The 26,068-nt window shown below is 40.9% G+C and overlaps 1 protein-coding gene across 1 annotated transcript in view; it reads left to right on the forward strand.

The window, feature by feature from the left end:
• CLRN1 (clarin 1) overlaps positions 1–25,267 on the forward strand; it is a 79,350-nt gene extending 54,083 nt beyond the window's left edge. The window contains exons 2-3 of the mRNA XM_006867984.1: positions 7,907–8,086; positions 24,950–25,267. Coding sequence (XP_006868046.1) covers positions 7,907–8,086; positions 24,950–25,215 — 446 coding nt within the window. The 3' untranslated portion in view covers positions 25,216–25,267. The remainder of the gene's footprint in view (positions 1–7,906; positions 8,087–24,949) is intronic.
• Positions 25,268–26,068: the final 801 nt, after the last annotated feature.

A 26,068-nucleotide genomic window follows, 5' to 3' on the forward strand; every position in this document is an offset into this window, starting at 1 on the left:
ATGGAGACAGAGATGATGGCATGGAAAGACCGAGCAGCTGAGGACTCTAGATTCATGGAAAGAGACAGGCTGTGTGCTGGCGGGCAGGAGGCAGGATTGCAAAACATGCCGTGTGATTGTTAAACCGATTATTTATTCCTGTAATCCTTTTGTGTTACAAAAAAAAAAAAAAAAAAGAGGGAGTAAAGGTAAATATTGTTAACTGATGGTTCATAGAGGGGATTGTAATTGCAATGAAACAAAATACGAATTAGATGAGTACAAAACCGATGTTCTGCCTTATAAATTATCACTCAATTCACACAAAAAAAAACTTAAAAAAAAAGAAAAAGAAAAAGAAGAAGATGCAAGGAATACACAGAGTAAGTACCAAAAACAATTGGTCGACATTCAACCATTTCAGAAGGCAGCATATGATCAAGAACAGATGGTACTGAAGAAATAAGTCCAAGCTACTCTGAAGGCATTAGTAAAGAACAAGGCTCCAGGAATTGATAGAATGAATACCAACTGCAATGTTTTAACATACTGAAGCAGCACTAGTGTCAGGGACAGGTTAGGACCCCTGGGCTCTCGGCCTCTGTTACCCTGGCTTCTTATGGACCCCTTTGCCCTGAGTCTCTTCCTACTAAACAGGGGGAAAAATATCACTAGTACAACAAGAATAGTAACACTGAGAAAAACAGCCTGGAGACAAAGAAAAGGATATCAGGACCTGAAACCCTAATAGAAGCAGCTGGCTGCAGGCAGACAACCCATGAAGATAACGCCTAGAGCTGACAACTGCAGAAGGTACTCCATTTATAAGAAGCCTGTGCTCTTTTACTAAAAAATGATAAATATTCAGTTTACCAATCTCCTAATCAATATGTATTAGCCCACTCTTGGAGGAAGAGACCCCATACCTTTATATTCAGTGCACCCCAGCCCCAAAGGGTCTTCTCCACTCACAGAGACAGACACGCTTCTCTCTCTGAAGTGTACTTTTGCTTTGCAATAAAGAGCTTCTAAGTGAATGCTTGTTGTTCATGTGTGACTGAGAAGTGGCGACTCATTGGGATTAATTCTCTGAGAGCAAGAAGGACCAGGGGGGAAATGTGACACTAGGATCACTCACTAGTCTATGCCAAGAAATTTGGAAGACATTCACCTGACCAACTGACTAGAAGAGTTCCACATTTGTGTCCATTTCAAAGAAGGATGGCCCTACAGAATGTGGAAATTATGGCACAATATCATTAATATCACATGCAAGTAAAATTTTTCCAAAGATAATCATTTGTAGCAGTACATTGACAGGTGTGCACCAGGGTTATATTCTTTCACTATACTAACAATCTGTATACTGAGCAAACAATTTGAGAAGCTGAATTATATGGAAAAGAAGCATCAGGATTGGAGGAAGACTCATTAACAATGCAGTTTACACTACCTTGCTTGTTGAAAGTGAAGAGGACTGAACACTTGCAGCACAAAGAACAGAGCCTTCAGTGTGGATTACAACTCACTGTAAAGAAAACAAAGATCATTACAAGTGGATCAATATGCAACATCATGATAAACTGAGAAAAGATTGAAATTATCAAGGATTTTATCTTACACAGATCCACAATCAATGCTCATGGAAGCAGCAGTCAAGAAATCAAACGACATATTACATTGGACAAATCTACTGCAAAAGACCTCTTTGAATGTTAAAGAGCAAGGATATCACTTTGAAAACTGTTTGAAAACATCTGATCCAAGCCATAGTATTTTCAATGGCCTCATATGCATGTGGCGTAGTGGTTACGAATCAGGCTGCTAACCTCAAGGTAATCAGTTCAAAATTACTAGCAGTTCCGCGGGAGAAAGATGAAGCGTTCTGCTCCCATAAAGATTTGCAGCATCAGAAACCCTGTGCAGGGGCACTATGAGTCGGAACCGACTCCACGGTACTTAACAACAACAACAACAACAACAACATATGCATGTGAGAGCTAAACAGTGAATAAGGAAGACCAGGGAAGAATTGATGCACTTGAATTATGGTTGATGAAGAATATTGAAAGTACAATGACTGCTAGAAGAGCATGCTCCTTAGAAGAAAGGATGGTGTACTTCTGGCGTGTTATCAGGAGGGGCCAGTTGCTAGAAAAGGACATCACACTTGGTAGAGTAGAAAGTCAGTGAAAAAGAGAAAGGCGCTTAGTGAGGTGGATCGACACAGTGGCTGCACCAATGGACTCATACATAATGACAATTGTGAAGATGGTACAGGATCAGGCAGTGCTTCGTTCTGCTGTGCAGAGGATGCTGTGAGTTAAAGCCAACTCGACAGCACCAAAAATAACATCATGATTATGGAGACTTGTTTTTACCAATTTAAATGCTGGTGCATTACACCTGGGACTCAGGCAGCAATTTTTTTGGTTGTGTGAGTAACTACACTATGTTGTTGTTAAGTGCCGTAGAGTTGGTTCCGACTCATAGCTACCCTGTATTGAGTCTGCCAACGTTGTGATTTGCAGTCCAGTGCTGATCCTACAGTGCCACACCAGGAGGGGTGAATCTTTGACACCTGAAATGATGTTCCAGAGGTGTGGCTCCTTGAAATAGTGTCATTGCTGAAACTACCCACCTTTCTGAAACTTTGCCCAACAAATATGATACACATGGCTGTCTTTTTTATAAATGATTTGTTCTAATTGCAAACCATATCTGCTGACCAAACTCACACATTGCATCTGGTTAGTACATCTCTTAAGTTCCTTTTAACCTATTAACAGTAAGAAGAATTTTTGAAACTTTTATTGTAATGAAAATATACATAACAAAACGTACACTATTCTCAACAATGTCTACATGTAGCATTACTTATATTTTTCAAGTTGTATAACCATTCTTGATACAGGAATTTGCAAATGTAATTTGTTAATTTAATTATTAATATACTTATTTATTGAACAGATAACACTTAAACAAGGCAAAAATATTTTTCTTTTCAACTTATGCAAAAATACATGTCATGAAATATTCCTGACTCCTTGTCCAGAAGCAACGCTTCCAGTGTTATGTATGTTGTTGTTATGTGCTGTGGAGTCGGTTCTGACTCATAATGACTGTGTACAGGGTTTCCAAGGCTATAAATCTTTACAGGAGCAGAAAGCCTCATCTTTCTCCCGTGGAACAGCTGGTAGTTTTGAACTGCTGACCGTGAGATTTGCAGCCCGATTCGTAACCACTACGCTACCAGAGCTCCTTAGTGTTATGTATAGGCTACTAGAAATAGTCTATGCTTCAACAAGCAGGCCTGTCCCTGAGCACAGTGGAGAAGAAGGAGAACATGAGCTCAAATTCCTCTTCTGCCACTTATTATGTGTATAATTGTGTAGCATCTGTGCCTCAGTTTTTTCTCCTATTAAGTGGGACCAATAAGAATACTTGTCTTGAGGTTATTGAGAGTATTAAATCAGGTAATATTAGAAAAGTGCTTAATACTTGTTATTTACATCCCTTTTTTGCTTTTCACCAGATGACAGAAAGATACACATTTCTTTTCATTTCTTTGGCTTGTTTTTTCATATAACATCACATTTGGTGATAATTCTATACTTGCTTTTATGTATCTGTTTCACTCCTTTTGATCATTGGCTAGTATTCCATTATGCAATCCTGGTGTGGCACTGGACCGTGAGGTTGGCAGTTCAAACCCACCAGTCACTCCTCAGAAACCCAGTACAGGGTCTCTATGAGTCAGAATCCACTCAACGGCACTTAACAACAATAACAGTATTCCATTGTATACATGCACTATTTTTGGACATGTAAACTCTTTTCAAATTCTTATTGTTACAAAAATGCTACAGTGAATATCCTTGTACATGCTTTATTGGATTGATATACGAAGATCTCTTGGGGTAAATTTATGGAAGAGAAATCTCTGGGCCAAAGGTTATATTCATTTTAATACCTTCTAAGTGCTGCCAAACTACAGCAAAAAAGGTTGTACTAACTTGCACTTCCAGTAAAAAAAAAAAAAAAAAAGCACTGTTGTTGTTGTTGTCAGGTGTTATCGACTCGGCACCGACTCAGCAACCCTATGCACAGCAGAATGAAACACTGCGCCAAACTCACTACTGTTACCACGCTTGAGTTCATCGATGCTGCCACTTGGTCTATCCATCTCGTTAGGGGTCTTCCTCTTTTTCTCTGACTAAGATGCACTAAGATCCCCATTTCCTATACCCTAGCTAACACCAGATCTTTATTTTTATAAATATCTTTATTTTTGTAAATACGTGGGAAACAGCATTTCATAGTGTTAATGTGCATTTCTCTTATTATAATAAGTTAAATATAGTAAATTTTAACCTCAGCAGTCAAATGACAGCTACAACCCATGAGTGGGATGCTGTGGTGAACACCATCAGAATACAACTAACCTGGTCTGCATTTATGAAGAGGACACTCCCTATCCAATAGTACTAAGCAGATTTTGTGTAGGTACATGTGTGGTTGGTTGGCTATATCTAGCAGTGGTGAAGGGTTTATTCTGAACCAGTCCAACTTCCTCACCTGGTATCTTTTATGACTCATGATCAAGAGGAGAGTACTATCGCCTTGGGACCTGCATCTGCACTTCTGACCACTTCCTCCTCCTTGAAATATCCCATGCCCCTCCACCAAGTCTTTCCTGGCATTCAGTCTTCTAGTTTTGCTCCTAATGCACAGACTGCTCTTTTTTGTCTTCTTGGCTGGCTCCTCCTCTTTTGTGCTGGATGCAAGAGCTTTGGAGAACATGAGACAGTGAGCACTAGGGCTCCTTCTGGCCCTGTATCTATTTCCTGGGGTTTAAATTCAAGCACCAGCTCTAGAGTTTAGCCTTTGAAGCACTTTGCGCATAAAATTTAAGGAGACACTAACTTTTGGTTCATGCAAGGGCAAGTTTGGCCCCAGAGAGTGAGTATCTTCTAAAATTTTGCACTCTAAGCACCTTGCTTGTCTCATACTAGTCCCTGCCCTGCTAAATAACCCAGTCTTTTCTCTGGATCTCCAGAGATAAAAATCAACTTTAGTATCTCTACTTAGAAGTCTTCTGGTGCGGAGCTATGGATCAGCACTGGACTGTAAACTACAAGGTCAGCAGTTCAAACCCACCAGCTGCTCCTCAGAAACCCTATAAAGGGTCGCTATGAGTCAGAACTGACTCCATGGCATTTAACAACAACTTAGAAGGCAACTCAAACTTAACATTTCTAAAAAAGAACTCTTTGTCACTTTGCAACTCCATGTCCAAACCTGCTTCTTTTACTAGTCTGTCTCAGTTAATAGCATTATCATTTATTTAAAACATTCCTTGATTCCTTTCTTTTAACTAGTCTCATCTGCTGTCTCCAAAATGTGTCCCAAATCTGACTTCTCATCACCTCTACTGCTGCCATCTTAGGCCATGCCCCATCTCTCACCTCAGTAAATAGGCTTCTCAGTTCTCCCTGCTTTCACACTTGCACCCCCACCCCACCCCCATTCCTGCAGGATAATGCACTGGACCACAAGGTCAATTTTAACTGCAAGGTTGGCGGTTTAAACATAGCAGTAACTCCTCGGAAACCCTGCACTCAACAACAACAACATTCAACAGCCAGAGTGAGCTTGAATGTAGTATGTCACTCTCTTACTTAAATCCCTCCAGTGGCTCCCAAGTGAATTTAGAGTAAAAAGCAGACTCCTTGCCATGGTTAATATACCAGGATGGAGCTGTGGGTTAATGCACTGGACTGCAAGGACGGCAGTTCAAGCTCACCAGCCGCTCCTCAGAAACTCCATACAGGGTCACTATGAGTTGGAACCGACTCAACAGCACTTAACAGCAACAAGTGGTATAGTGATCTAACCCCAGAATAACTTTCTGACTTCCACCTCCCTTTCACTTACCAGGCTTAGTTTCACTGTCTCCTTCCTGTCTCAATTTTTCCCTGGAATGCTCTTCCCCCATATCTTAGTAGACTTCCTTCTTAACATTCAGGTTATTAGTTGAGATGTTACTGCCACCATCTACTTCCTGATCACTTGAAATCCAATTACCAAGTACCAGTACCAGTACCGGTTGCCGTCAAGTCCGCCCCAACTCATCACAACTCCATGTGTATTAAAGTAGGATTGTGCTCCATAGGGTTTCCCATGATTAATGTTTTGGTAGGACATTTAAAGACCACCAGACCTTTCTTTAAAGATGACTCTGGGTGGTCTTAACCTCCAATCTTCTATAGCAGTCAAGTGCATTAACCATTTGTACCACCAAGGGACTTATATTTTATTTCCCCATAGCATTTATCACCATCTGAAAGTATCTTATTACCACAGGATGATGAATGCCCCAAAGCTCAGTTTTTACAACAATTATTTTTTATCTATTCTGATTCTGTAGGTCGACTTAGTTCAGCTGAGCAGTTCTTACTTGGGTCTCTCAGATTGTCGCAGTTACATAGCAATAGGGGTTGGAGTCATCTATAGGCTTTTCTGGGCTGGACGTCTAAGATTGCTTCTTCCTTCATGTGCCTGGTGTCTTGATGTTCCTCCAGGCAACCTTTCTCTCCTGCAGGGTGGCCTGGACCTCTTACATGGTAGCTTAAACTTTCAAGAGAAAAGAAGTGGAAAGTACCAGTCATCTTATACAATAGACCTGATTTGGCATATGTTCTTCTGCCATATTCAGATGGTCAAAACACTTAGGGCTTGCTCAGTTTCAAAGGATCGAGGAATAAATTCTACTTCTTAAAAGGGAAGTGACATGTATATAAAAAGAGGGAAAGAACTGACAGTGACCATCTTTGGAAATTTGTTGTTATTGTTACATGCTGGCTACGAGTCAGTTCTTACTCATAGAGACCCTGTTTAGTGTTTCTGAGGAGAGGCTGCTAAGTTTGAACCACCGACCTTGTGGTTCAAACTGAACTTGAGGTCGAATGCTTATCCTACAGTGCCACACCAGGACTCCATATCGTTGGAGAGGAACTATTACATTTATTTATTTACTTTACTTGTTATTATCTGCTGTTCCCAGTAGGTTATAAGCTGTGGTAGCAGGAACCTTATCTATCTTGTCTTATGATTCTATTCTCAGCACCAAGAACAATGCCTGACACATAGTAGGTCCTCAATAAAGAAATTAATTACTTAATAAATGTTTGGAGAATTAAACAACTGAACTCAGTTTCCCCAGACTGATCTTTCCAAGTTTGCTGATACCAAATATGCTGAAGCCTCACCAAATCAGACAAACCCTACATTTATCTTTTATTTCCTCTGCAAAGAAGAAAAACTTTCCCTGAACATAAAATTTAGAAATAGATTTGGCATGTTTTCTAAATGGAAAATATTTCTTGTATCATGAGAAATTATTTTCCCACAGCTTTGTACTACATCAAAATAGTGAACTTGCCCGAAGATACCCCATTCTTTAATCTTGGTGTGGGTTAGAAACCAAGTTTTTATAGCAAAGAAAATATAACAACCTCCTTATGTTTGAATTTCCTCAAAACATCCCTAGCTGAAATGTCATTACATATAAAGAAAGATTAAAAAAAATAAAGTACTGAGAATTTTCATTAATAATTTGGTCAGCAAGATGTACTATTGGACTATAAAATCAGTGCTCATTTATATAAGTAATTATGTATCACCCAGGGTAAGAAACGAAATTCCCTTAAATTTCACCTTTGCTAGTCTGAGATGATGAATTCTATAAAATAATTTTATCTTTAAACCTTCGGGTGAGTCTCTTACAAATTAGTAAATGACAATATACTCATTTGAAGGAATTTAATTATTTTTGATGTTAAAAAAATTTAGGAGGGGTTTAATTTTTAAAGTTATACTTGCAGCCTACTGACAATGTAACTTCTAATCTTTGTTTTGTCTTCAGTTTTCCCAGATTTGCTCAAAGTGATCCCAGTGAGCATCCACGTCAATGTCATCCTCTTCTCTACGATTCTTATTCTTTTAACCATGGTGGGGACAGCCTTCTTCATGTACAATGCTTTTGGCAAGCCCTTTGAAACTCTGTATGGTCCACTAGGATTATATCTCTTGAGTTTCATTTCAGGTAAGCACAACATCAATGGTCTAGCTAGAATCATGATGTACACACTTTTAACAAAGGAAATCTAATCCAGGGCAGTGGTTCTCTAGGAGTTGTCCTCAGACCAGTAGCATCTGGGATGTTTGTAGAAAAGCAAATTCTCAGGTCCTATCCCAAGCAACATTCTTATCAATGGAGAAAAGATTGAAGTTGTCAAGGACTTCATTTATCTTGGATCAACCCTCAACACTTATGGAAGCCGCAGCCAAGAACTCAAACAATGTATTGCTTTAGGCAAATCTGCTGCATGAGACCTTTTAAAGTGTTGAAGAGCAAAAAGGATGTCAGCTTGAGGACTAAGGTATGCCTGAACCAAGCCATGGCATTTTCAATAACCTCATATGCATGCGAAAGCTGGACAGTGAATAAGGAAGATAGTAGAAGAATTGACGCATTTGAGTTATGGTGTTGGAGGAGAATATTGAAAGTACCATGGGCTGCCAAAAGAACAAGCAGTTCTGTCTTGGGCGAAGTCCAGCCAGAGTGCTCCTTGAAGGCCAGGATGGCCAAACTTGGTCTCTCATACTTTGGACATATTGTCAGGAGGGACCAGTCACTGGAGAAGGGTATCATGTTTGGTAAGGTGGAGGGTCAGAGAAAAAGAAGAAGACCCCCAGCGAGATGGATTGGCAAAGTGGCAACATCGATGGACTCAAACAGGGCAACAATTGTGAGGTTAGTCCAGGACTGGGCAGTGTTTCATTCTGGTGTGCATACGGTCACTATTTGTTGGTACCAACTCAATGGCACCTAACAACAACAACAATATCCCAAACCTTGGATGCAAATGTTCAACACACTCAAGTTGGGATTTCAAGTCCACCCAGAGGTTAGGATTTCAAGTCCACCCAGAGGTTTCTTGTTAGAAAGTCCTGGAGCTCTATTTCCCAAAACTCAGACACTGAAAATTCCATGAAGCACAATTCTACTCTGACACACAAGGGGTCACCTTGACTCAGAGTCAACTTGACAGCAACTGGTTTTATCTGTTTATTCTAGACCTATTGAATCACAAAGGCACTCAGGTAATGTCATAGTTATGAGTCAGGCTGCTAATCTCACGGTCACAGTCAGCAGTTTGAAACTACCAGTAGTTCTACAGGAGAAATATGAGGCTTTCTGCTCCCATAGTAAAGACAGCATCAGAAACCCTATAGTGGGTCGCTCTGAGTGGGAACCAACTCTACAGCACAGAATCACCACGACCACTGAATCACAGACTCTCTACTGAAGAGATTAGCAAGTACTCCAGTTAATTCTGACACATAAAATTTGATAGTCTGTGGTATAGGGAATTGATTAAACAGATATTGTTTTGTTCTTAAGTGCCATCAAGTTGGTTCCAACTCATACTTACCCCATATAGAGTCTGTATGGCTGTAAGTCTTTGTGGGAGCAACCAACCTCATGTTTCTCCCAAGGAGCAACTGGTAGTCTCGAACTGCCAACCTTGTGGATAGCAATCCAGTGCTTATCCTCCAGGAGGCTCTGAGGTAAAACCAATGATGGTAATTTCAGAAAGCATGGACCATCCTTAAGGTCTGAGGAACAAAGAGGAAAAAGTGTGCCATACCCAGGGAAGGGCAACAATGGACTGCCCCAAGGCTAGATCCTGAGGCAACCACAAGAGAAAATATGAGAATCTCTAGGCACTGGCAAGGGCAGTCACTTGCAGCAGATATTTAGATTCTTATGGCCTTCTGTGGTCCCTATATGAGCAGTTGATAGGCACTGGGTCGAGCCTGCCTTTGCTATTCATTGATGCATCACAGAGCTTCTGGCAGTCTCCGAGTCCACTGTTGTATTGAGTGTGTGTCCTGCCATAGGGTTTGCTTCAGGATTCCATTCATTCGTTTTACTAGCCCAGCTGCAGTATGATTGTATGGGAGGTGAAAATGCCATGCAATACCCAGGCCATCTGCCAACTCCTGGACCTCATGGCTAGTGAAGTGGGTCCCTCGATCATTACTGATGTCATGGAGGTGCCACACAGAGCTTGGAGAGACCTTGAATAGTGGAACACTTAGTAGCCCGTTTGCACAGGTATGCTTGTAAGAGCCCTGTAATGGTATCTGAACATGCCAAGGGTGAACTGCAATATCAGACATAGGGAGGGATCCCATGTAATCCACTTGCCAACATTTCATTGGCATGTCCTCCCAGGGTATTCTGCCCATCTGGTAGGGAATATATTTATGTCATTCTAATAAGCAGCGAGGGCACTGTGGACAAGCTTACACAATTTGTTTCATGGAGAAGGGAAGGCCCATCTCCTTGGCGATGGCCTAAAGTATATGTTACCCTTTAAGCCCCATTTTTCTGTGTAGCCACTGCCTTGGGAACCACTTTTATCTTACCCAACCATACAACATCCAAGAATTTGACAGATGATGCAGGGCCCTGCAGTTTGGCATTGTTGATCCTCTGGAAGTCAGGTGTGACACTAGCTGTGGAACTGCTTGGTGAAGCAAAGACAGAGAATCCCAGGTTAACATGACATCAACAATATAATGGAACAGGTGGAAACCAGTGGGTTTATGCCAGTTTTCTAGGTACGGGGCAACTAGCCCATGCCATGCTGTGGGGCTGTGGACAACCCTAGGGGAGAGTTGTGAATGTCTAGTTTCTCCATGCCATTCAAAGGCAAATTGGTCTTGGCTGTCAAGAGTCAGTGGAGACATTAAAAAAGACATTAGCTAGGTCAGGCACAAATAGGTACCCAAGCATTCTGCAGTATCATTGATGAGGGAATCAATGTTAGGCAGGGTCACATGATGAGGGGAGTACCACTTTATTGAGCTCATCAGTCTACGGTCATATGCCATAACTGGCTTCCCACTGACCATATTAGACTATTGAATAGATTATGAGTAGGTCTAATAATCCCTACCCAGGCAAGTTCAGCTACAGTGGCCATGATATCCTCATGCTCCCCAGGTAGACAGTATTGCTTGATGTTAACCACCCAGTGAGGGGGACTAAGTGGACTGGGATCCACTTCACCCATTCTTGAATAACAGATTTTACACAGAGACCCTTAAATGGAACACTCCTGTTGTGGCCTTAAGTGTTATCCTTCCAAGTAGGTCTATCCCTAGGTAGGGTACATTTGAGAAAGGAGGAATGTATATTTTTTATTCCTTTGGGGGGGGGGAGCAAATGGCCAATCTGCAGAGTAAAAACCACCAGGTGTACTTACCTGTGCTGCCTCCATACCCATCAGGGTGCATTCAGTCCTGGTGTCCACTAGCGTTAAAATAGTTTGTTTAATCCTTGGAGAACAATGGATAGTTCATTTCACTCCAGTACCCCAGTAGTCTCCATCTCCAAGGGCTGGGGGGACCTTGACTCCACCCCTAATCAAGGGATGTTGGCATTTTCCATGCTGGGGTGCAGAGGGCCCTTGAAAGTTCTTTCCCCTGATGAATTGCTGCTCAGGGTGGAGTTTATGCCACAGTTTCACCAGGGCCATGTTAGGCTGTTTGTCATTTTTTTTCCCTGGAAGGAAGCAAGTCAACCCACATTTGCTTCCTAGTAATTCAAACCTTTCTTATTGCTTGTTTTATTTGCCTGCTTTGCCCCCGCCTGCATCCCTGCAGCCTGGACATCCTGATGCACACCTTTTCAGTTTCACCAAGGTCTGCTACAGCCTGAGCAGCCAGGGACACTGGCTGGTCCACCATAGGGCTCAGTATGGACTCCAGGGTTCCATACCATTGGTTAGAAGCTGATTGTAAACTGATATCCTTCATCCTACCTGTGAGCAGCTCGTTATCTGGGCCCCAATAATGTTCTGTGTATATGGCATGCTTACTTCCATGTTCCCTAATCATTCCTGTAGTTACTCCATAACTGTCCAGCGTATGGGAGAAGCTGGAATGTCTCCTTCATTTGGCCAGGCAACTTGACAGGCAGCTATAATCAAAACTAAAAGAAATACTACCTGGACCTCATTCACTGACGCATAGAGACGCTGCTGCAATGTGGGGAGAGTGGTCACAGAGGCTACTTTGGACTTTTCAAGTCCTGTGAGCATTATACCCTATAGGTTAGCTTGTTATAGGAATTAAAATAAAGCTAGAGGGCAGACACGAGGGAGATTTGGGGAAAAAAAAGAGGTTAAAGAAATTGGTTGAAGTCAGTTAATGCTGAACCTCAAAAGCCATGAAAAGACTTGAAATTGATTCTAATTGCAATGAGAAGTTTCGAAAAGCCTTAAAATACCTGGTAGCTGATTTGTCTTTTAGAAAAATATTTGATGTAAGACTAGAGTGTTGTATTGGAGATGAAGAGAGATGAGTGGGTTCTAAAAACATTCTGAAAGTAGATCCAAAACATTTAATAGATAGCATTGTAGGATAATCACAGGACTGCTAACCACAAATTCAGCAGTTTAAACCTACCAGCTGCTCCTCAGAACCCTTATACAGGGTTGCTTTGAGTCAAACTAACTTGACAACACTTAACAACAACAACAACAAGGAATCAGTAAATGGTAATAGCATTTACCAAGATGGAGAAGGCCAGAGGAGGAACAGTCTGATATTTGAGGGCAAGAAAGAGGTGGGAAGAGGAGCTAAACACTAGAATTCAAGTGTTCTCTTTGGGGCATGGGAGATGTCCAAGTACTGATGTGAGTAGACAGTTGGATATATGAGTCTGGGTCTCAAAGAGGAGGTCTAGACAAAAGACATAAATCTCAAAGCTGCCAGAATAGAGATATTATTTCAAGGCGTGAAAATGGATGAGATCACTTAGGGAGAGAATGGAGATAGAGAAAAATGGGCCAACCACCAATCCATGTAGAATATCATAATTTGGGGGCTGAAGAGAGGAGAAACTAGCAAAGGAACTGACCAGGAGTGTCCAGAGAGGACAAGGGAAAACCAGGAGGCTGTGGTGTTCTAGAGGCTATGAGAAGATAATGTTTTAGAAGTACAGTGAGTTTTGTAGAAAGATGGCCATCTATGATAGCAAATGAACAGGAGTAAGCATGACAGGAAAAGGAAGAATGAGGAAAATAAGATGAAAAACATCTCCCTCAAGGATTACAATACAATGAAAGAGAGAGGTATGCACAAATGATTGAGAAGGTGGTGAAAGAGAGGAAGTTAAAGAAGAGCAAACTGAGAATAGCATGACTTGGTCTGTCATTTCAAAGTGCAGCAGATGGCACCTAACTGTTGTTAGGTGCCATCGAGTTGGTATCGACTCATAGCAACCTTTTGCACAACAGAACAAAACACTGCCTGATCCTGGGCCAACCTCACCATTGCTGCAATACTTGAGTCCATTAATGCTGCCACTTTGCCAATCCATCTCGCTGGGGGTCTTCTCTGACCCTCCACCTTACCAAACATGATATCCTTCTCCAGCGACTGGTCCCTCCTGACAATATGTCCGAAGTATGAGAGATGAAGTTTGGCACGTATGGCTCATATTTTCTTTCCCAACTGATGGTAGAGAACCCTACTCAGATCTGCATGGAAAAGAGAGCAGTCCAGGTGGAAAGATTGCCATGGATCAAAGGTCGAACATCCTATGTAGTTCAATGAATACTGTTGAATATGCCATGAAATGTATTGGCTCAGGATTTGGGAAGTATTGAAAATCACCAAAATGTGGGCTTATTGCAGATTGTATTTATTATGTCTTCTCTGGTACATGGAGTCATGTTGTGAGTTATACCAAGCAAGGCAAACAAATATAATTGCTGCCTTTCTTTATAAAGGGATGCTTCTGCTATGGTCCTAATTAATTATTATAATTACGACTATGGCACGGCACATAAATAAACACAGTCATGTACGAAGTGCAAAGACGGGAAAATAAAGAGCAGTACAAAAATACAAGCATGCTTATGATGTGTATCAGTTTCAGTATTAATAATAGACTGGTCTCTGTAATATATCTATGGCACATTATTCTACAGTTGTTGGTGGAAAAAAAAAAAATCTACTTCTTTTTTCCACTCAATCTTTATGGGGAAACACCTAAGAAAGAGAAATAGAGACTGCCCACCCAACAAAGACACAGAGCTGGAAAGAAGATAAAGATTGGTGGTAGGAAAAGTCAGTAGCAAAAATATTGTACAAGTTTCCCAGCATAGACGTTAGAAGACAGGTCACAGAAGGAAAAGAAAGTAAATGTCAGGCAGCCCATGATGGTAATGGGCATGCGAATTCAATTTCCTATGCGGGGCAGCAGCTGAAGGGGCAGAACTGAAGGAGGAGATTGACTCCAGTTCACTCATGTCAAGCAATTGGGGGCGGGGGTGGGTGGGAAAGCTGTGTTTAACTCACTTTGTACAGGGCCCAACTGTGGCTTTGTGCAATGAGATGTTCCATCTGTTTCTATAACAGTTGCAAAGAAACTTCTGCCCTATTCAGAATGTATATTTGTGTCTTCCGTTCTGTTTCACTGAGTTAAAACTAAAGATTTTGCTGTGACTTCCCAGGTACTACTTGATTTTTAAGGAGCTCTGGTAGCGTAGTGGTTACGAATCGGGCTGCGAACCTCAGGGTCAGTAGTTCGAAACTACCAACTGTCCTGCGAGAGAAAGATGAGGCTTTCTGCTCCCGTAAAGATTTACAGCCTCGGAAACCCTGACAGGGTCTCTCTGAGTCAGAACCGACTCCATGGCACATAACAACAACAACAACTTGATTTTTAGGACCCCCTAATGTGCTGGACCACAAGGTCGGCAGTTCAAACTCACCAGCCACTCTTCCGAAACCCTATACAGGGTCACTATGGATCAGAACCAACTCGATAGCACTTAACAGCAACAACAAAACACACACACACACACAGTCTTCCCCCTTTATGATGCTTTCTCTCCCCACTCAAATCACATGACTTCTTTGCATTCACTATTCCTCAGCCTGGAATGTTCCTCCCTATAAATGTCCGCCCTCTCACTACCTCACATCCTTGAAGATTTGCTATGATGTCATCCCTGTCCTCAACATTTCCTATTCCCCTTTTCTGCTTTATTTGAATCCCAATGTCGGCAGTTTCAAACTCACCAGTTGCTCCTCTGAAACCCTATACAGGGTCGCTATGAATTGGAACGGACTCTCCAGCACCTAACAACAACAACATATATCACAATTAGATAAGCCATGTTATTAGATGTTGTTGAGATGATACCAATTCGTGGTGATCTCACGTGTGCAGAATAGAAAGACTCCATAGACTTTTCAAGCTTCTCCAGACACTTCTGATTGGTTTCTAACTGCTAACCTGCTAAGTCTAGCACTTAACCATTTGCACTATCCAGGGACTACATAATAAACTGTAGACTTAACTTACTTTATCTAGTTATTAGCTCTCTCTCCATTGCTTCTACCACCAAGAGCTCATTGAAGGTGGAGGAGGAGTATCTGTTTTATACAATGCTGTATCCCCAGTGCCCAGAATAGTATATTGAGGATCCAACAGATACTTGTGGAAAAAATAAATAAAATAGAAGCAGCTTTGCATATTTCGTGGTAGCAAATGTCATCTTTCTTTTCTGAAAATAAATTCAAATTAAATAAATGTTTCTCCTTTGTATTAATCACACATCCCAGTATTATGGCATTTGTAAAGCTTAAGTTAGATATGAGCTCTTCAGCTCTTCATTGCAGACAATAGAGAGGAAAAGTGAAACCCAATTGACATCATTCCTTGTCCATACCTGCTCTTTGGAAACGCATGACCAAGTTGCTCTCCATCATGACCTCAAAATCTGCTCTTAGGAATTAAGTTGCTTTCCTTGTCCTTCTGCCACACCACATCTTTGGATGGTAGCCATCAGTCCTGAAGCATTGTGGAGCCAGACAGGTTCCATTTGGGGGAGAAATCACTGCTGGTGACCTGACATTCAATTACTGACTTTCTAGCGAGATCACATAATTTCACAGAAAATCAGCAACTGCACCTGCAAAGTTATGGTTTTCCCATCCCATTCATCATTTCTCAAGACCCCGAAAGAAGGAAATTATTAATTTATCATCCTGTACTGGAAACAAAATGCTTCTAATATTGGAGGAATTTAAAGATGATTTGTTAGCTTTCTGAAAATGTTAGCCATTGCTTTAAATAGAATTGAAATTCTAATTTATTGTTTCCCAGTATATAATCTTGAAGTCCTGGTGTGGCACTGCAGGATGAAGTACTGGATCACAAGGTCTCGTTAACCACAAGGTTGGCAGTTCAAACTCGCCAGCTTCTTCTTGAAAACCCTATACGGGTCACTATGAATCAGAACTGACCTGACAGAACTGAGCAATTTTATGTCATTTTAGTGATAGTTGGAGGACTATTTAGAGATTTCTTCTTATTGAAGGAAATCAAACTACCCTGAACTCATACAGACCTTCCTTGGCAAGATGTTCTTAACCATAAAAGCATAGTTGCCTTCAGGGTCAGCCAAGGATGAAGAAGCATCCTTCTTATTGGCTGTGATCTATGTTTCCATATTACAAGGACTGCAGGAGAGAGGCACCCAGTTCTGCAGGCCTAGACAGTCACCACTGGAGAGGGTGCAGTGTCTAGCACATTATAAATGTTTGTTAATTAGCTAATCATTCATGCCATGACAATCGTATAACTCAGCTATCCCATTCAGTCTGAAATTAACTCAGTAATCAAAGTCAAAAAATTTTAAAAATCCCTACTGTACCAGCCAGATGGTGGGGAAATCAGAAAGATGAAAAGAAAATGATTCTAGGCTTTCAAATAAGACACTCGAGCAAAACCTAGGTCCTCTGCCTGGTTAGGAGTCCCTGGGTTTTCAAATGGTAAGCATACTTGGCTGTTAACTGAAGTTGGAGCTTGGCATCTACCCAGAAGTGCCTCAGAAGAAAGACTTGGTGATCTTTTTCCAAAATGTTAGGTATTAAAAACAACATGGAGCCCAGCTCTACTCTGGCATACACTGGGTTACCATGAGTTAAAAGACACTTGATGTCAGCTGGGACTTTTGTTTGTTTGGGTTTTGGTGCCTGGTTATATTCCAAATTCTAGTTTCAGCAAAGCTTGGCCGACTCTACATATCCTAGTTCATTCTAAGCTTTCTTATGGACAGGGACTGTGTTGTCAGATGGACAGATAGGTAGGGAATCTGTCCCAGTGGCACTGCTAAGTTTGAGATGTTGGAGAACATGAGTAACTGGGAGAAGGAATAGGCAGCATGCAGGCCTGCTTCTACCATTGGTGAAGTCTGGGGCAAGAAAACAAATGGAAGCCCACATACCATGTGTATAAATATTTAAAATAAAATATGTTTTATCCTTCTATCTTGACAAGTATCCCTTCCTAGTGACTTGAAAGGCCAGATTAAAATTTAGAATTTTTTTAGCCCTAGGAATGATGCCCACCACTTGTCTGTCAGTTTGTTGTACTGCGGTGGCTTGTGTGTTGCATTGATGCTGGAAGCTATGCCACAAGTATTTTAAATATCAGTAGGTTCACCAATGGTGGACAGGTTTTAACAAATCTTCTAGACTAAGACAGACTAGGAAGAATGAGAGGCAGACCATTTCTGAATGTTGTTGTTAAGTGCTGTCAAGCTGCTTCCAACTTAGAGCCACACTGTATAGGGTTTCTGAGGAGTGGCTGGTGAGTTGGAACTGCTGGCCTTGTGGTTTAAACTGACCTTGAGGTTGAGTGCGTATCCTCTTATCCTATGGTGTCACACCAGGACTCCTTCTGAATGGTGAGCCACTGAAAACTTTGACTCGCAGCAGAACATTACCAGATATAGTGCCAGAAGATGAGCCCCTCAGGTGAAAAGACACTCAAAATATGACTGAGAAAAAGTGACCTCCTCAAAAGAGAGTAGACCATAATGATGTGAATGAAGCAAAGCTTTTGGAACCTTCATTTTATGATGGGGCACAACTCAAAATAACTGAAAACATCCATGAATAACCAGAATGGGGAATGTACAATGTATGAATATGAATATAGGAAAACTGTTGTTGTTGTTAAGTGCTGTTGAGTTGGTTCTGACTCATAGCAACTCTGAGAAGTGACTGGTGGCTTTGAGCTGCCTACCTTGTGGTTAGTAGTCCAGTGCTTATCCTATAGTGCCATATCAGGACTCCAGGAATATTAGAAGTCATCAAAAATTAAATGGAACTCATAACTATCAGTATTATAGGCATAAGTATGCTGAAATGAACTGGCATTGGCCATTTTGAATCAGACAGTCATATGGATTACTGTGCTGGGAATGACAGACTGAAGAGGAATGACACCACACTCATCATCAAAAAGAGCATTTCAAGACCAAGTCTGAAGTACAATGCTATCTTTGATAGGATAACATTCACACACCTACCAGGAAGACCAGTTTATTCCACTATTATTCAAATTTACAAACCAACCACTAAAGTCAGTGATGATGAAACTGAAGAATTCTACCAAATTCTTCAGTCTGAAACTTATCAATCATGCACTCAAAATGCACTGATGATTGGAATGCGAAAGTTGGAGACAAGGAAGGAAATGTATTTGGAAAATATGGCCTTGGTGATCGAAACGATGCTGGAGATCGCAAGACAGAACTTTGCAAGACCAACAACTTTTTCATTGCAAATACATTTTTCAACAATATAGGTTTCATTAGATGGAATAACAGGAATCAAATTGACAATGTCTGTGGGAAGGGACAATGGAGAAGATCAAAATCATCAGTCAAAACAAAAGCAGTGGCCACCTGTGCAACAGATCATCAATTGCTCATACACAAATTCAGACAGAAGCTAAAGAAAATTAAAACAAGTCCATGAGAACCAAAATAAGACCTTAAATATGATGGTTACGAATCGGGCTGCGAACCTCAAGGTCGGCAGTTCGAAACGACCAGCTATTCCATGGGAGAAAGATGAGGCCTTCTGCCCCCATAAAGATTTACAGCCTTGGAAACCCTTTACAGGGTCACTATGAGTTGGAACCAACTCCACGGCACGTAACAACAACAACAATTTAGTGACCATCTCAAGAACAGGTTTGATGCATTAGGCACTAATGGCCAAGCACCAGAAGAACTGTAGGATATTAAGAACATCAAACAGGAAGAAAGAAAAACATCATTAAAAAGAAAGAAAAGACCAAAATGGGTGTCAGAAGAGACTCTGAAACTTGGTAGTGAGCATAGAGAAGCTAAAGTGACTGGGAAGAAATGAAACAAAAGTGCTTAACAGAAAATTCCAAAGGACAGTTCAAGAAGACAAAGTAAAGAATTATGAAGACATGTGAACAGAACTGGAGTTCGAAAACCAAAAGGGAAGAATACACTCAGCATTTCTCAAACTGCAAGAAATGAAGAAAAAATTCAAGCCTCAGTTTCAATATTGAAGGTGTCTATGGGCAAAATATTGAATAATGCAGGAAGCATCTAGAGAAGATGGGAGTAATACACAGTCATTGTACTAAAAAGAATAGGTTGGTGCTCAACCAGTTCATAGTGTACCATATGTTCAAGGACTGATAGTACTGAAAAAAGAAATCCAAACTGCACTGAAGGCATTGGTGAAAAATAAGGCCTCCGGAATTAATGGAATACCAATTGAAATGTTTCAAAATGGATGCAGTAATGGTAGCACTTACTGTCTATGCCAAGAAATTTGAAAGACAGTTACCTGACCAACCAATTTGTGCCCATTCTAAAGAAAGGTAACCCAAAAAAGTGTGGAAATCATTTAACAATATTATTAATATCACATGCAAGTAAATTTTGCTAAAGATAACTCAAAAATTATTGCATCAGTACATCGACAGTGAACTTTCAGATATTCACGCCAGATTCAGAAAAGTTCATGAAGGATATCATTGCTGACATCAGATGGATCTTGGCTGAAAGCAGAGAATACAAGAAAGATGTTTACTACGGCTTTATTGCCTACGGAAAGGCATTTGACTGTGTGGATCATAACAAACTGTGGAGACCAGTGGAAATAATGGATAGTCCACAACATTTAATTGTGCTTATGAGGAACCTGCAAAGAGAGCAAGAGGCAGTTGTTAGAATAGAATGATATGGTGTAGTTTGGAAGCAGGAAAAAACGTATGCCAGGGTTGTATCATACTTACTCAATCTGTATGCGGATAAAGTATTTTAAGAAGAATGTGGCTTCAGGATTTGAAAAAGACTGACTCATTAACAACCTGCCATATGCAGATGAAAGAACCTTGCTTGCTGGAATCAAAGAGGTCTTGAGATTCTGATGAAGATAAGAGACAACAGCCTTCAGTAAGGATTGCATCTCAATGTAAAGAGAACAAAAATCCTCACAACTGTCCAATAAATAACACTATGCAAAGAAATGATTGAAGTTGTCAAAGACTTCATTTCACTTGAATCCACAATTAACATTTGTGGAAACAACAGTCAAGAAATCAAAGGATATATTGCATTAGGCAAATCTAGTGCAAAAGGCATCTTTAAATTGTTGAAAGCAAAAATGTCAGTTTGAGGACTAAGATGGCCTGACCCAAGCCATAGTATTTTGAATCGCCTTATATGCATGTGACCGTTGGACAGTGAATAAGGAAAACTGTAGAAGAATTAATGCATTTGAATTATGGCATTGGTTCAGACCTTGAAAGTGCCATGGACTGCTAGAAAAACAAACAAATCTGTCCTGAAAGAAGAAAAGCCAGAATGTTCCTTAGAAGTGAGAAAGGTGAGACTTCATTTCCTGTTCTTTGGACATGTTGTCAGCAGGCGTCAATCCCTGGAGAAGGGCAGCATGTTTGGTATTGTAGTAGAGGGACACCGTACAAAGATTGTTGTTGTTGTCAAGTGCCGCCGAGTTGATTCCAACCCATAGTGGCCCTGTATAGGGTTTCCAAGGAGCAGCTGGTGTGCTTGAACCACTGACCTTGCAGTTCAAACGACATTGCAGTCTGCTGCATTAACCCACAGCGCCACACCAGTAGTATCAGTGAAAAAGAGGAAGACCCCTTAGTGAGGTAGATTGACAACAATGGGTTCAAATGGAACAGTTGTAAGAATGGTGCAGGACGGGGCAGTGTTTCTTTCTATGAGTGGAAACTGACTCAGCGGTATCTAACAATAGCCACTACCACCACCACCAGAATGCATCACCAACATAACAACAGCGAGTTGGTTTAGTAGTGCTTAGAATGAGAATGGTGAGAGTCTTCCTTTCTGTTTTTGTACAGGTCATAAAGAAAGATTAATCACCGAAAAGGGCAGCCAGTTTGGTCAATGAAACTGAGGGAAACCTTCCATGAGATGGATTTAAATAGTGGCTGCAACAATGGCAGTAGCACAGGACCAGACAGTGTTTTATTCTGGTACATGTAATGCCATCCTGATTTGGAATTTACTTGAGCACAACTAATAACAATAATAACTGAATGGAGTGATGGTAGGAGACCAGCGCCTGTTCTGTCCACTTCTTTTCCCAGGCGTCACTCCATTCCACTTACAAAGGGATATGCTCTACTGCAGATCCAAGCTCTGACCACACTCTCTCCAACATACCAGTCACAGTCTATCCCTGGAAGGAAGGGATGACCCAGTAAAGATGCCAGTGTGGGCTCTGGAAATGGCCCAGGGATTTTGGGGCCGGGAATTCCAGGGTCTAAAGAACAAAGTCCAAAACAAGGTCAGGGACTCCAGATGGGCACATCCCACGGGCCTCCAAAATTCCTCACCTCATGACTTGGGACTTCAACAGAAGAGGACCAGCACAGGGTCCTCTACTTGTGGGACCCTCTTACCTGCGTCTAAAGACAGTATGGAAATGTGTCATACCTTGTTCTTATCAATACTCATATCTGGGTCACAAAAAGAAACTCTTCATCGGTATCATTTAGCCTATAAGTCATAATGATGATCCTTAGCCTCTTTTAGAGCCATGGACAAAAAGAAGCAAAAATATCCCAAGTTAACACTGAGTTATTTTCCCTTCATGTTTCTGAGTAGTCATTGGAGGGTCATCCAAGACTCATTTTGGGTTCTGTGGTCTTACTCTGAAATGACAAAACTGACCTCGTGGTCAATCCCAGAATCCAGGTTGAAACTCAGACCATCCTCTCAACTACTACTTAGGTCTCTGTGTTTTAGGAGCTTGTCTCCTAGAAATATCTGGCATGCCCAAAGGCTTTTTTAGTTTTAAGATACCACAGCAACTTCTACTTTAGGAATTTGAAATGTAGGCTCACTACACTGCTGTCTCCTTAGCAGAGCAGTACCTTTAAAATATTTAACAACCTGAAAAGGAAACTGAGCTTGAATTTTCCTTTCAAGAGCTAAAGAAATACCAGTGTTGCACTTCTTTCTGAAATTCACCATCTAGGCAGATAATGAAAACTCTTATGGTAAAAGCAATGGCATTTTCTCCACAATTTTCAAATAAAAGATAAAGAGAAAACAGCATTGCAGCTTTTTTTGTAAGGATCTAACAATAAAGGAATAATATGGCTTTGCCAGGGGAGAGCTCTGGTTTTAAGCTCAGAATGAAAAAATAGTTAGACTGACAAATTTTACAAAGAAATATTTTCAGCAACTGCTCTAAGTAAGGCTGGTGGGAAGTGAAGTTTCAAGAAGAGTTTATCATGTTATTTTTTGCATATGTATTTATAATGATGAGCAAGCTGATAGAGCCGGTACTATGAGGAATTCTGATATAGGAGAAATATGATTTACCCTTTCAGCTTACTCCTGCCGCCTACTCCATGTGATAAGGTGTCTACCTCAAACCCACCCCAAACCTGACCTTTGGAAAGGGAATGGGGGAGTCGTTTGTACCATGTCTCCCTACACAGTCCAGTCTCCCCTTTCTTAGCTAACTTTTCTTACAGCTCCTTCCAACTTCTTCTGAGGAAACTTCCATGTTGTTGCCCACCCTCTCAATAATAGCACCTTGTACTTTATATTTACTGTAACTGGCTTATAATTGTTTTATCTGTGTTCCTTACCAGGTTATATTCTCTTGTGAGGGCAAAAATCATGTGTATTTTCTCTAATGTTTAAATCTCTGTCATTAACTCTATGCTTGGTACATAATAAATCTAATTGAAGGAATGAATGAATGAATGGGAACTTAAGCCACTATGCTGCTGTTCTCAGGGTATTTGAATTAACTGTAATTGAAGAGTAAACAACACCCATTCTAAAAGAGTTATAAACCTAGTGGGAGAGGATTTGCAGCAAAAAGCCTCTGTAATGTATTCATTTGAGTTGCTTACCCTGATGTAAGGAGCTCTGAGTGTAGTGGTTATGAGTCAGGCTGCTAAACTCAAGGTTAGTGATTTAAAACTACCAGCTGTTCCACAGGAGAAAGCTGAGGCTTTCTGCTCCCTTAAAGATTTACAGCCTCAGAAACCCTATGCAGGGTTGCTATGGGTAGGAACTGACTCCATCGCATACCTCCACCACTACCCTGATGTAGTCAAGTTTTATTTTCGTTTTGTTTTGTTTTTTTTTTTTGGTATGAGGTGAAGCAGGGTAAGGAATAAGGTAAGGACACTTAAGAAGAAAAGAATACATAAAACCCGTAAGAATTATATGTGTCAAACCCAATTATCTCCAGTACCCACATCTGGAATCGAACCTGCGGCATTCTGGTATAAAACAATTGCCCTAGAAGTATGCAGAATCCTGGCCATCCACTGTGCTCCCCACTTAGCTCCTCTTGCTACCAGCCATTGCCCCTTGTGCCATCCATTCTAAGTCTTCCCTTCACTTTTCAGGAGAGAGGACCTATCTGAGTTGCCAGGCCTCTGCCCTGTTCTGCAGAGATCTCATCCTAGACCATATTTCATCCCTTAGGATTAGACTTAACCATGGAGTCCTGGTGTGGCGCTGCAGGTTAATGCGCTGCATTGCAAAATCAGTTTGAACCACAAGGTAATTGCTCCTTGGAAACCCTATACAGGGTTGCTATGGGTCAGAACTGACTCAATGGCACTTAACAATAACAACATCAGAGACTGATAAATAATAAAAACAAATAACTGAAGTTACACAAAACGCACGTTTATTTTTGCATCACACTAAAGTCAAGAAATTGAAGTCTAAGACTAATCTGGTAGTTCAAGGTATCTGGGATCCAGGTTCCTTTTTCCTTGTTTTCCTACCGTACATGATTTCCATTTTTGAGGTCACCTGGTCACCTGCTGGAGTTCTACCTTTTACATCTCTATTTCAGGTATAGGAAGGAGAAAGAGGAGAAGAAAGGCATCTAATAAGTATGATTTAAGGAAATTATACTGTCCCTACATTCCAGGCATCTTCAGCTAAATAGTATACTCTTTATTCAAGATGGCCATGTATCTGCTAACCATTCTGAGTCCTATAAAAACAAGGAGAACACCTACCTTCTGCATCAACACCTTATTCATGGCCACCTTTTCTCAGGTACTCCTTTGGGCAGCTGTAGCCAGGAAGGGGAGGGAGAGGAGTCGTGGTAACCCACTACAGGCAGACCTGAAACCTTTCACTAGTGGCTATCTGACTGGCATTTATCTTTCATGGCCTGTGAGGCAAACAGAAATCTGTTCCCTTGAAACCACATCATAGCAGTGGCTGCTCTGAACTTGATGCCACTATTGAGCTTTTACAGCGCACCCTATCAGATTCCACATCACACTAAGTTTGCTGGATGAGCTTGATTTTAACCTTCAGCAAATCTTCCTTGTTCAGAGTCACAACACCAGCACCAGCTTTTCTAGGTGGGAGACTCAGACTCATGATGACGCATTTGAAACAATATATTTCTTATTTTGCACATTGACTTCTTTCCTCTCCCTTTCAATCAGGAAATATTTGTCTCAACCTGTTGTTTGTTCCATCTGTTGCAGGTTCCTGTGGCTGTCTTATTATGATATTGTTTGCCTCTGAAGTGAAAATCCATCACCTCTCAGAAAAAATTGCAAATTATAAAGAAGGAACTTATGCTTACAAGACACAGAGTGAAAAATACACCACCTCATTCTGGATCATTTTCATTTGCTTTTTTGTTCATTTTCTGAATGGACTCCTAATACGACTTGCTGGATTTCAGTTCCCTTTTGCAAAATCTAAAGACACAGAGACAACTAATGTAGCTGCAGACTTAATGTATTGAAAGTGAACATTTCTATAATTTTTCAAGTGAAGGAGTAAACTTACTTTGATCACTTTTAGATATGGTTCACTTTTCTCCTCCTTTTTACCAGGATTCAAATCCAGTTCTACTGACTTCCTTTGTGCACATGATGCTTAAATTCTGCTAAAAAAAAAAAGAGAGAGAGAACTAGTTGGCATTGAGGGCAACACAAGGGTAAATGAAACAATATTGCTACAAAATCACAGGAACTTTTATTAAACAAAAATATCAAAAGCTGAAGCTATTGTTTCTAGATATATCCTCCATCTGGGTCTATACACTTCTGAGAGTGGTATTTCCAGTTCTCGAGCCCTTCCTTCCCCCAAAGAATTTGTGTTCTTGGATTTACACCACATCAAAACAGCAGTTTTGGCATGCTCAAGAAATTCAAATTGTGTTCCTTTTAAACGTTCTTTCAGTTTGGGGAACAGAAAGAAGTCTGAAGGAATAAGATCAGGGCTGTAGGATGGATGGGGTAAGGTTTTTGAACAAAATACTCGTGTTGCTACCTTCGAAGAATGAGCATATGCATTGTTACGATGAGAAAAAAAAATTTCCTTGGTGCAACTCTCCTGGCCTTTTTTCACCAACGCAGTTTTTAATTTTATTAAAACTTCATAATAAGCCCATGGTTGTCCTGTGACCTTTGAAAACGTCTATTAAGATGACCCCTTTGGGATCCCAAGAGCAGCTGCCATAACCTTCTGAGCTGACCTCTCGGCCTTGAATGTAAAATGGTCCAGCAGATCCCCTCAGAAGCCACTGGTTTGATTGGATTTTTGAAGGCACCCTAACTAAGACACATGTATTACAGAGAACTTGGCTTTAGCCA

The sequence above is a fragment of the Chrysochloris asiatica genome, unplaced genomic scaffold, assembly GCF_000296735.1.
Source record: "Chrysochloris asiatica unplaced genomic scaffold, ChrAsi1.0 scaffold00113, whole genome shotgun sequence".
NCBI classification, from domain to species: Eukaryota; Metazoa; Chordata; class Mammalia; order Afrosoricida; family Chrysochloridae; genus Chrysochloris; species Chrysochloris asiatica.